This window comes from Leptidea sinapis, chromosome 18, assembly GCF_905404315.1.
Source record: "Leptidea sinapis chromosome 18, ilLepSina1.1, whole genome shotgun sequence".
Classification (NCBI taxonomy): domain Eukaryota; kingdom Metazoa; phylum Arthropoda; class Insecta; order Lepidoptera; family Pieridae; genus Leptidea; species Leptidea sinapis.
The window spans coordinates 3831486-3844897 of NC_066282.1; the positions used below are offsets into that span (position 1 = coordinate 3831486).

Sequence of the window (13412 nt, forward strand, 5' to 3'; positions counted from 1 at the left end):
CCAGTGGGAGGCTCCTTTGCACAGGAAGTCGGCTAGTTTATTTATTTATTTAAAACATCACAAAATCCACAGAACTTAAATTAGGTTATAATAAAACTATTTTGTAGGACTTACATCTAATAACGGATGGGTACCACAACCGCGCCTATTTCTGCCGTGAAGCAGTAATGTGTAAACATAACTGTGTTTCTGTCTGAAGGGCGCCGAAGATAATGAAATTACTGGGTAAGTGGCTAAATGAGACTTAACATCTTATGTCTCAAGGTGACGAGAGCAATTGTAGTGCCGCTCAGAATTTTTGGGTTTTTCAAGAATCCTGAGCGGCACTGCATTGTACTGGTTGGGGCGTATCAATTAACATCAGCTGAGCGTCCTGCTCGTCTCGTCCTAATTTTCATTAAAAAAAAACATAACAATAGTCTTTCACTAGTATGACGATTCACTGTGTATCTAGGTGTAATATTAATAACTTGTCAATTGTTGTCAACGTCGCAGAGCACCAGCGACCCGCTGTGTTTGGCACTACAAGTCAAGATTGGGATAGGATGTTCGCACAAGGGCAGGATGTCGGCGAAGACTCTCGCTACAGTCGGGCCGGACGCGACACCGGTCCATTTTTGCATCCAACCCTTGGGGCAAGGTTTGTTTCCCTTCAGATGACCCCAGTGCCTGCGCCGTTGCAGTAGCCGATGTGATACTACAGGGCATGGATATTTTTATAACTAGCTCTTCCACGTACAACAAACCTGTGGAATAATCTTTCTTGCGCGGTGTTTCCGAAACGATATGACACGGTTACCTTCAAAAAAAAGCGCGTACACCTCCCTTAAAGTCTGACAACGCTTCTGTGTTCCCTCTGGTGTCGCAAGAGCATGTGGGCGGCGGTGATGACTTAACACCGACCCGTACGCTCGTTTGTCCTCATCTTCCATAAAAAAACATATCGGTGAGCGATCCCACGGTACGCTAATAAAAACTTAGCCGTCCGAGTATCTCGGAGCAACTGGTCGTGTAACTATAACGCACAAGGTCAAACTAAACCATAACAGACAGCAACATGGTTAATTGTTATGAATATACTGTTGCGACGGTTACTTCGAACGTAAAGGATACTCTACCTTGACATACCTAGCTGCTTAATAATCAATTTGTTTATTGGTTATGACACTGCTGGATATCATTTGAGAATTATCCTCACAGGTATAAATAGAGGTGCATTTAATTCATTAAGTTTTTCGCTACTAGCAAGGACATGCGCAAAAAAAAATCACAAAAAAAAACGAAATCGTTCGACCTGAGCGCCGAAAATACCTAAATGACTCTCCCAATGTCTTGGAAGAAGAAGGGCCAGGGTATGGGGCTCAGCCTTGACACCCTCCTTCCGCCCTCACACAGGGGGTGAGAAGAAAACTCGTCGTCATTAGGTCATTCAGTAACTGACCTATACAACTACTAGCATGTTATTGGTGATCAAACCCTGAAGTTTCCGAACCCTGAAGTACTTTAGAACACATTTGATCGAATTAAGTAAAGGATACAATGACCATGTTGTTATTCGCGGGCTGGAAGACGCAACACATGAGCGGCGCATGCAGCTGGTCAGGCACGGCACGAAGCTGTCGGCGACGCGGCACGTCCCACAGGACTAGCATCCCGTCGCCTCCGCAGGTCACCAGCAGCTCGTTGGACGCTGACCAGTCGCACCCTGAGCCGTTACGTCACGAAATACAAACACACGCCGCCATCTTGGTGCCCTCGTTAGCAACTGGTCGCCCTCGCACTTCATTGAGTCTCATTTTTTTGCCTTAATCTTAGCCGTAAAGCATCACAAACGGTTATTTGTCGTAATAATCTGATCACTTCAATGGTAAAAATAACTAACACACAAACAATTAAAAAGTCAGTTCACTGCACACACAAGCAGTGCTTAAATTGTTCTACTACTTTATTATTAAAAGAATTATTATTAACTCACGTTGAAAGAGGGGCGGAACCTTTTCTAATTCATACCTTCATGACGTCAGCAAAAAGGCACAGTCTGGATGGACAAAGGTATAATAGCGGCATTTTTTATGCGCCATGAAGCAGTAGGTAATTGAGAGATAATAAGTTATTGTGTTTCGGCTTGGAGAGCGTGGCTAGTGAAATTACTGGGCTAATGAGACATATTATGTCTCAAAGTGACGAGCGCAATTCCGCTCGGAATATTTGGTGCAATCAAGAATCCTTAGCGCCGTTGCAATGTAATGGACAGGGCGTATCACTTATCTACCATCAGGTGTCATGATCGTCTTGTCACCTTTATTCATAAAAATTGTTTACAACAAGTAGGTACTTTTTTATTGGTAATTTTTATTTGTGGTTTTTTAAGTGTCTGCTTATACCAGATTTCACTAACAAGGGCGAAATGTCCAACATTGGACACCATCTTATCGCGCGAGGATTATACTACGCAATCAGACACTGATAATATCGCACTGCTTTCAATTGTGATTGTCAGCCGGACCTTCAAAACCGCCAGTTTGAATGCGGCACTGATCCTGTCAGGTATCTTGCCACTCGACCTGAGAATCCGAGAGGCGGCAGAACTGTACCGTTATAAAAGGGGAGAGGACATTGATGGTATGGCAGACAGGAAGGCTGTACAGCGGGTTAGCTTCCTGGATGCTCCCCATCCAGCCTTCGCCGTTGAGGTAGAATTCTGCTGCCTCGAGGAGAAACAGGCCGAAACCGAAGTGGTTACCGTTACCGTTAGTGCTTCAGTCTTTATTTCAATAGCAGTAAGTACTATTGAAATAATAAAAAATATATACTTATACATACATATTTGATTTTGAAAGAAATCAAACCAGTAACGGGTTGGGTGTGTCCGTCTAATACGAAGGCGACCCGTGGCGGGGTGGCGGTGACGTCACAGATGGACACAGTGCCGTCGTGAGAAGCACAGCACAGCTTTGAACGGTCATTGTTCGCGAACTTCACCATGCTCACTTGATCTGTGTGCTAGAAATGTTAAAAATGTGATTTAATACATTCTGTGTCTATAAAAACATAACACTAGTGCTTAAAGACAGAGTCATCAAATTTATTTAAGGAAGAAACCGCCGTCCTGTATTGACCAGACAGATAGTTGTATTACAAAGAATGAGGTGAAAACACATAAAAAAATGTTTATTCTAAAGTTTTGGTATTTTTGGGTCAAAGTGAAAAAAAGTGGGTCAGTGCACAGAACTATCATTTAATACAGATTATTTTTTTATTATCGAAGAACTATTGACTGGCAAGTTTTAAATAAAAAAAAATAACAAATTGGTTTATTGATTCATATTAGTCATCACTCCTATCCATGAAGTAATGATAATATAAATTGTCATTATACACAACTATGCATATGCATTTAATATAAGAAAAATGATAAAATTTTATGTAATTTATAACTAAATGCATAAGAAACTCTCATGTATGTGTTCTTTACTAGTTGAAATTACAGGATCATTTGGATGATCATAATAAAAGTCTAAACATCACAAGTCAACTTTGCACCAGCATGTGAATATGTGTAATGCTGGCTCTGTTGAAGGCTTAAATGTCACTGATTGTGATGATGATGAGGGATGGGTCATTCCCTTCCCTAAAATATAGTCAAGGGAGGTGATGGGTGGCCATGCGCCATACAAGTGAACCGGTGCTATTTATGGCTGTAGGATGATCCTGTACCCAGAAACTCATTGCATCACTTTACATATATTGTAACTGAAATGATTTGTAAAAAGATGAAGCTTTAAAAGATTGGCATTGAGTTTCTTGCTACTTCTTCTCATTAAAGATCAACCCTTTCTAAAGTAGCAGTAAATATAAAAAGAAAAGAAAACATTTCATGTTCATAAGTGTCATTTCCTGGACCGACATGTATAAAGTAATTGTGATTTGATTTATAAAATCTAACCTGATCAAATATATGATGAACTCCAGTGAAAGCATAGTTCTCTGATATTGTCATGTCATTCTTTTTCTTAGCATTAATTGTGATACAGTCTTCGACAGCCAAACTTGCCTGGAACAATATTTAATAACATAAGTCAAGGATACATTAATTTTTGATAAGACAGTCAAATATGAAATGAAATGAAATGAAATGAAATTTATTTGCAGGAAACATTGTACTTAAGGTGTTAACAATATAATGGATAATCCAATATGTTTCGTCAATTGACATGCAAAATATGTTACAAAATTGTCTAAACACTAATCGTACTGTTATATTGAAACATGTCGGATTTCACAATGATATCAATAATATTTATAAAATGAAATTTTAATACTTATATAATATTATAATATGAGACGTAAATAACTTAATAATTCATTTAGTACCTATGTATAATATTAACAAATTCAATGTCATAAAAGTATATTAATTTACATATATTATTATCAAATAGACTAATTCATTTTGTATTGAAAAATTCATTTAAACTATAGAAGCACTTATTTGTTAACCACTGATGCAGTCTTCTTTTAAAAACTTTGAACGGTAAATCTTTCAATTCATTGGGCAATTTATTATATATTTTCACAGACATGCTGAAACAATTTCTACTAAAAGATGCAGTTCTACAGAAGGGCATTATGAGTTTATTTGGATACCTTGTATTTAAAACCTTCTGGCTTTTTTTTGTTCTATACACACACGATTATGATTTCTATAATCACACATATGTTTTTGAACAAATAGGCTTATTTCATAAATGTATAGGCATGGCAACGATTGAATTTTCAATTTTTTAAATAGCGGTCGACAAGAATCTAGGGGGCCGGCTCCACAAACCGCCCTGATACACTTCTTCTGTCCAATAAATAAATGCCCTATGCTCACCGAGTTGCCCCATATGACCAATCCATATCTTAAAGCTGAAACCACGAATGCATGATATGCCATTAGCGCTGTTTTTTCACCTATTGTTTTTGATACGCGTTTGAGGACAAATACATGTTGGTTAATTTTTTTGCTAATTTTATCAACATGTGACTTGAAGGACAAGTTGCTGTCTAAAGAAATACCAAGAAAATTGACAAGTTGTGCTTCTTTAATATTCTCATTATGATAATTAACATTAATATCTTTTCCTTTCCCATTCTTATTATAATACTGCATATACATTGTTTTTTTTATATTTACAGTCAGGTTATTTTCAGTAAGCCATTCAATTGTGTCCTTTATTGTTTTATTAATTTCTATATCATATGTCAATTCATTGTTACATTTAATTACAATAGAGATGTCATCAGCAAAAAGAGTACAGTTATTAGTAGTAATGCTAGGTAAGTCGTTTATGTAGATTATGAATAGAAGTGGACCCAATATACTTCCTTGTGGTACACCTTTTGTTTTAAGTCTAAGTTCTGATCGATAAGGTATTACTTCTTGTTTATTATTTAATTTAGCAATTTCAACGTATTGAGTACGGTTTGAAAGATAACTTTTAAGCCAGTCATTTGCTAGACCTCGAATACCATATTGAGCGCATTTATCTAATAGTTTTTCATGACAAACATTGTCAAAAGCTTTGCTCATATCAAAAAATACTGATGTTACTGGAATTTTTGTATCCATGCATTCCGATATTTCTTTTATTAGCGAAAAACACGCTAAACTTGTTGATTTTCCTTTTTGGAAACCATTTTGTTCCTCCAAAATGATATTATGTTTAGTTAAAAAAGATGTTAATCGCTTGTGCAGTATCTTTTCAAAAATTTTTGAGATAACAGGAATGAGTGTGATTGGTCGATAGTTGTTAATATCCTTTTTATCACCCGCTTTGAGTAAAGGTGTTACTTTTGCCTTTTTTAAATTTGATGGGAAAGTACCTTCTTCAAAAGATAGATTTATTAAATAGGCTAGGACTGGAGCTAGTTCCTTTGCACATTCCTTTATTACCTTTGTTGTTATTTCATCGCAGCCCGTGGAATTTGAATTATTAAGTGACTTAATAACGGTTATTATCTCCATTTCATCAGTTGGCATTAAGAAAATATTTGAATTGTTATGTTTTAATTTATATGTAGGTTTTTTATTTTTTACATTTTGACTTTGACTTTGTGTGACTGTATTTATAAAATAATTATTAAAAATAGTAGCAATCTGAGTTGGATTATTTATAATTTTATTTTCATATTTAATTTCATCGATACTTCCTACATTAGAGTTAGTTTTATTTTTAATCACATTCCACGACGCTTTGCATTTATTTTTCGAGTAAAGTATATATTTGTTGTTACTACTTCTCTGAGCTAGGTCTATACACTTGTTGAGAATCTTTGAATAATTATTAAATTTGTTTTTGTTGGCAGGTATTTTATTCTTATAATATTGATACCTTAATTTTCTTTTTGTTGCACATGATTTATTATACCTCTGGACAACCATTTTATTTTTGAATTTGAAACATTAATTTTATACTTAAGAAGAGGAAAACATAATTTATAAAATATGATTAATGTATTGTAAAATTCATCAAAAGATTCGTCCAATTTCTGGGCATCATACACGTCTATCCAGTTAAGACTTTTTATACAGTCCTTAAATTTGTTTATGTTTTGATTACATAAATCTCTTTTGAAAATTAACTTATACGACGGTGTTGAATTATTTATTTTTGTCGGTACTACTAAGAATTGTGCTGTGTCATGATCCGATAGGCCTAACTGACGAATCTCCCCTGTGGCATTTTCTATATTACTAACAAAGAGGTCAATACAGGATTTTTGCCGAGTAGGTTCATTAATATGTTTAAAAAAAATATAATTTCGCAATAAATTTGTAAACTCCAGATTCGTTTTAGTATTTTTTAGAGTGTCGATATTAAAATCACCAACAATCACAATATTACTGGTCTTCCAATATCTTAATTTGTGTAAAAGTAAATCAAGCTCATTCAAAAATTCAGCAACGTTCGAATTCGGCGTCCTGTATACACATATTACAATTAATTTGTGCTTTGGTATTCTTAAACCACAACATTCGAAAGAATATTCTACACATAGCTCATCCATGACATCAAATTTTACAGCCTCAATATAGTCTCTGACTAGAATGCAGACCCCACCACGCTTTTGCTTAAGTCTACAAAAAGCAGATACCATTGTATATCCATTCAACTTAATATTAGATCTGTTTTCTGCATTCACGAATGTTTCGGATAGACATATAACATCTACTACTTTTCCATTTTCAAAAAGTTCAGTTAGAGCTATGTTTAGTAGATCTTTTTTACTTAAAACGCTTGCTATATTCTGATGCATTATATTAAGATAAAATTTGGACTCGAAAAAATGAATCGCTTTTGAGGTCATTATTTTGTTCTTTACTTTTTAGTTTGAAATAATATGGTATAGTACCTTTTATTATTTTACTATTGGTGATAGTTTTGGCAGACTGCGATATTTGAGCTTGATATTGACTGCCTTTCGCACTACGAGCCATGATAATTTTACTACCGGGTACTAAATATTTTTGCCTATAATACATTGAGTCGATAAGCTTATTTATTCTATAACAAAAATCATGAATGAAGTGTTTCTTGCCAGGGTACGATTTTGCTAAAGTCAAGTATGTACAATTTTTATAATTTTTACAAGTCAGTTCCAATAAATTATTCAGTTTTCTTTCATTAATGTAGTAATTTTGCAGTACACTGGTTACAATAACTGTTGCTTTATTATGACGCTTTAAGAAAAAACCAAGTTCCATTATAATTTTGTAAGGATTACTATCCTGTTCGCCTAAACATAAAATTATTTTATCATTATGATTAAATTCAGTATTATTAAACGTCGCAACGAGTTCATCGCACGTTGCATGAGGCTAAACGAAAGAAAATATTTGATAGTTTTCGTATTTAGTATTCTGACGTGATTGGATAAGGGATCTTGCTAAATTAACACATTGTTGTCCGCCAAGTATCATAATTCGCATTTTGTCTGAATTCTCTTTTGAATTTTCAGGTTTATTTCATCTTCCCTTATTTTGAAGGTTTCTCCCTGTGTACTCGTAGTTGGCGTAGGGACGCATCCCTCACTCGAACATACTGCTGTCTTCTCATAAGTTTTTTCTAAACAAATGCAGGATGACTCCGATTCTTGTAGGGACTCCTTAGTACTTGAATTGGTGGGAAATTCCGATTCTTGATTTGTTTCAGTATAACTCGAATCTAATTGTAAGGTTTGAGCTAATTCCAATAATCTAGGATTATTCCTTTTTTTTAAAGAAGTGTTTATAGGGCTATTGTTTCTTGGACTAAAACACACTTTTTTAAGGACTTCTATTTGATTTCTCTGTTCCGTTATTAGTTTCTTCAACTCATTAATTTCTCCTGATAGTGTGAAAATCTCCGTGTGTGCACTATTTAGCTGCATGTTAAGACTTGTGATTTCTTCTTTTAAATCAATAATTTCTTCTTGTGTAACTAATGTAGACAAGTCTGGCAGGCTTCTTGCTGTTTCCGAACATAATGAGTCCATTGACTCGTCTTGTTCTAGACAAAATGAAGTGTGAAATTTGGGTTTTCTTTTTCTCAGAGTAATGTTATTAGTCTCCATGGTTTGTAAAATTTAAAAACCTACTGTACCACGCGGTTAATTAAAGAATAACAAAATAAATAATAATAATAAGAATTAAAATACTTCAAATAAGAATAAACAAAAAAAAAAAACAGAAAAAAAATGATGTCGAAATGACACCGTGGATAGAACCCTCGACCTTCCGCCGAATCAGTCCACCTCACTACACAATACTCCAACGCTGCTATGACCTAACTTGCGAATTTATTAGTCTGTTAGCACTAGTTAAATTGTCTTCAATGTCGAGCGTACTGTGGAGACAAGGTAATCCGGCACTCGGCTGATTCACACAAATGTTTTACAACTACCCTGCACTTTTTAAGTCACAATCATTTCAAAATAATAATTGTTTTGTTTATAAAATATATATTATTGTTTTATTATTGGTGAATTATTATATTTATCAACGTTTTTGATGAATTCAAATGTTCACTTTCTTGTAAAACTTAATGTTCCGATATTTTGTTTGAACTCACGAATTTTAAAACTTGAATTCCTTAGTATACATGTACAGCACAGATTTAATTACATATGATATGAGTGTCAGTAACACTTCAATGGGGTCCAGATTATGCAGCAATTGAAGGCAATTAATGTGCTGACAAACTTGCTAGAATTGGTGCCAAAAGCTCTCAATTTGGGGCTGAACCCTTCTATGGTATCCCACGGATTTCTGTTACATCAACCCACATGACACATAATGTTTAGAAGAGTGTAGTAAACTTTGGCGCAATACTTTGGGTTTAATCTATTTCAAAACCCATATCCAAGCCTTGAACAAAAAGGCTGCTCATGAAGCATACATATCCTCTCTACATGTGTTCATTTAATGTATAAACATAACATCTCTTTAGGAAGACCTATTCTACAAATGATTTGAGTTTTCTTTACAAAACACAAAAAACAATTTGGTCTTGAGACTCTGCCAGATTTTGGTGGGACAACATGTACTGAGGATGCCTCATGTAGAGTCGAAACATGTGTCTTATTGTTTAAAGACAAATATTGGCGGAATTAACACTAAAGAAAACTCAAATCAGTTGTATAGTTATGGATTTCCGCAAAGTTTTGCCTACATCAATAAAAAAAGACCTATTCTTTTACCACTTGATTTATGTCAGCTCACTGCAAAAGATTTAATAAGATTTATGAAATTAATCAATTGTAATAGTCAGCTATATTTAACAATATCACAATAGACCACACTTTTAAGCTGCATCTTAACCAACCAAAAACATAAACTGTGACTGCTATAATTTTATGCTTTCATATTGGCCATTACTTGCTACACTTACTTCTTCTAATTACCTCTGTGACACACTCATGATTGTATGTATATAATATGTTAGAAGACAGCTTCACAAATACTGGACAAATATGTTTGCACACATTTTTTCAGATAATATATAAAATTCTCATGTCATGGTGTTAAACTTTGAACTCCTCGGAAACAGCTTGACCGGTTGTCATGAAATTTTGAGTGCATATTGGGTAATGGGTAGGTCTGAGAATCGGACAACATCTATTTTTCATCCCCCTAAATGTTAAGGGTGATCCACACGATTTTTTTTTTAATTTTAAATTTGTTTGATTATGAGTCAGCATTAAAAAATACATACAATTTCAAATTTTCACCCGTCAACGATCAACTTTTGTATCGCGATTTTAATATCGGCAATACAACGTGGGGTGGGTCAACTAGTTTATCTATATATTTTAAAATAATTTAAAAAAATTAATCAATATTATCATGGAGAACTTGTTTAAATATATTAGTTATATATCTAATTTAATCATAGAATTGTATGATACAATGCACTTCTTACAACTACCATTTCAATTAAAATATATTTTACTTACTTTACTGCTTGATCTTGCTCTTGATGAGGAGGAACTGATAGATATATTGTCCTGTACTCCATATCTTCTTTGTAAGAGCTGACTTCTGATATGTATATACTTTTTAATAGTCTCTATATCCTGCAAATAAAAACAGAATATATGTATTATTTACAAACGATTATCGGATAACATGTAGCAAAAGTACTACTAATACCTTAAATTTTGCATTTTCTCGGAGCAGCTGACTTCTTCGGCGAATGTACAAAGTTTCTAAAATAATACATTAAAGCGAATTAAAAGTTTATTTACATGAACAGAGGAAAAAAGTATTTGATGAAGTAACTTACTGAAATTAGGATTTCCTGGAGCTCTATATGCGTTGAATCGCGCGTCAAGAGCAAATATTTGTTGCTGAAATGCTGAAGCCATTATCAATAGAAATAAGTCACTAATATTTTAATGAATAAAACAATAACAAACGTTTTCAGTACGTACTACTTGTTATTGTTAGTGAAAACTGAAAAGTCAAAATTTAAAATGTAAATATTTTTATGTTTTGTCAATTATTTTGAAGTTTTGACAGTAATTTTTGACAGCAAACGTGTGTTAAACTTGGCCAAGTATTATTTTACTCTATGTATGAAACTCTGATAGATATTGAATTCTCAATTCTATTAAGTAGTAATTACATCCTCTTTGCTCAATTCGTTTAAAAGTGCGGGTAACATCAAATTTGGCAGCCATAATTTTTGCGTATTTTATATTTTAATTGAAAAAGTGGGGGGTTTTACTGTATAATAGTATTTTGATAATAGTTTGATTTTTATACTATTATTTTATGTAAATAGTGTACATATTTGGGGTTTTGTGAGACTTTATTTTAATTACTATGGTGGTTGATCTCCCCTACTACCCCGACGCTTTACGGCCGGAACATCTTGATTGATGTCCAAGTTGAACAGCACCTTTAAGACGGCACTATATTACCGAATAAAAATTTTTTATATGTTCTAATACTCGCGTTTAGGAAATAATCGGTTGTTAATGGTTTAAACGCTTTGCATCAACCATTAATCCTATGTATCAATGTTAACGCAGTGTTTTATTAACCAGTTAATTCTGAAATAGTTGAAATGACACGATCGGACCTACCAAATGGTAGACTGTATGTGCGCTTGTCTCGTGCGATTAAGTGGGGAACAATTTTTTCTTTTGCTCGCCGACAACTATGGGTGGTCAAACCGTCCTCAGCTGGTTAATTCAATGACACTTTACAATGATTTTGAAGAGCCAAAAACCGTAAAATAAAGGTAACGTAAAAAAGAACAAAAACCGAACTAAGAAAACACTTCAAATAATCTTTGACAGATTTTTTGGTAAATTAAAACTGTCATTACGTGGAAGCGTACCAAGAATTCTAGCAGCATTTCCGCGATGGATAGATAGGCTGATCCGTTGACCGAAATAACTGCCAGCGGTGGGTTTCCAGTAGCCTTATTGAGGCGCGAATATACTTTGTACATTCTCCGCGCCTCTGGGCCCCAAATGTCTCGACACCAAACAGCACAAAAGATGTATGACTCACTGAGACTGACATATTTACGACGCTAGCTATCTTCGGCAGTCGTAGCAGCAGCCCCAGCACCAACTGACGCAACTTGGACATGAGAAGGAGCCAGAGTGTCGACGCAAGTTGCGTCCCACACCAGCGCCCTTCCCCGTGCCCAAGCCACCAGGGTCATTCCATCAGGACGCTTGCGGTAATACCATTTGGCTGTAAAACAGCTGGTATATTAAGAGCGGCAAATGCCCTGCGGATGTCTTCCATTAGTCCTGGCATGACGATAGATACGGCCGGCCGATTTAAGGCAGGATAGCCCGTGACGCCCAAGAGCATCTACCTGAATGCCACAAATTTACATATATGGGGTAACACTTAGGTTTACCTTGATCATAGGGGTCACCCTGCCCAAACTTATATATCAAAAGTATCACAGGCTGGACTTCAAGATGCGCTCTATTTGTAAAGTGCCCATAAAGATATTTTATTGTAGGTCATACTACACTTTTCGTTGTTTAGCGCATTATCTACTTATGTACAGCCAATTTGGTTTAATAATTAAAAAAAAAGAATATTTTTCTTCGGTTTATATAAAACCACTATCTTCTTCATTTACGTCAAATAGCTTATTAAGAACTAATTTCAAAAACGATTATAACAAATTACAAATTAAAACTGAAGAGGTAAAACGTAAATTAATTTTACTTGATAAAAATAAACGAGCTGGTATTGATGGTATACCCTCTATATTTTACAAAAGTTGTGCAGCTGAACTCGCGTTGCCACTAACAGCCATTTACAATGCATCTCTAGACAATTCATTCTTTCCGACGGAATGGAAGCGAGGTCTAGTAGTACCAATTTTTAAACAGGGCAACAAATGTGATATTAAAAATTATAGGCGTATCACTGTCTTGTCCACCCCTGCAAAAATATTTGAATCGCTTATTTATCCACACATTTCGTGGCAAACTAAACATCTAAAAACCGATCCATTCTTACAAATTTGTTAAATTTTACTGGATCAATTATAGATAAAATAAGCGATGGGAATGAGGTTGACGTAATTTTTACTGATTTTAGTAAGGCATTTGACAAAGTTGATCACTGCATATTACTAAAAAAGCTTAAAATATATACACAATTCCGAAACAAATTCTAGCGTGGTTAAAATCTTACTTATCACATCGACCACTGGTTGTCAAACTCAGTGGATATCATTCCAATGAATTTTAGCAACTTTCTGGTGTCCCTCAAGGCTCTCAATTGGGCCCGTTACTTTTCACACTTTTTATTAACGATATTTCAAAAAATATTATTGATTCTAGTTATGAATTATATGCTGATGGTCTAAAAATATATGGAACAGTGAATTGCCGTCTTGATTAAA

At 34.7% G+C, this 13412-nt stretch overlaps 1 protein-coding gene across 9 annotated transcripts in view; it reads right to left on the reverse strand.

Annotated features, from left to right (window-relative positions):
* LOC126969486 (WD repeat-containing protein 13-like) overlaps window positions 1-10983 on the reverse strand; it is a 36278-nt gene extending 25295 nt beyond the window's left edge. For 4 of the 9 annotated variants that reach the window (XM_050814945.1, XM_050814943.1, XM_050814944.1 and 1 more), the window contains exons 1-6: window positions 10809-10981; window positions 10676-10731; window positions 10480-10599; window positions 3947-4054; window positions 2850-3003; window positions 1539-1705 (exon numbers count right to left, since the gene is read on the reverse strand). In XM_050814945.1, the coding sequence (XP_050670902.1) occupies window positions 1539-1705; window positions 2850-3003; window positions 3947-4054; window positions 10480-10599; window positions 10676-10731; window positions 10809-10890 (687 nt within the window). In that variant the 5' untranslated portion in view covers window positions 10891-10981. Of the gene's footprint in view, window positions 1-1538; window positions 1706-2849; window positions 3004-3946; window positions 4055-10479; window positions 10600-10675; window positions 10732-10808 lie in introns of all 9 variants that reach the window. The other 5 variants (XM_050814946.1, XM_050814948.1, XM_050814949.1 and 2 more) reach the window with 3 other exon arrangements.
* Window positions 10984-13412: the final 2429 nt, after the last annotated feature.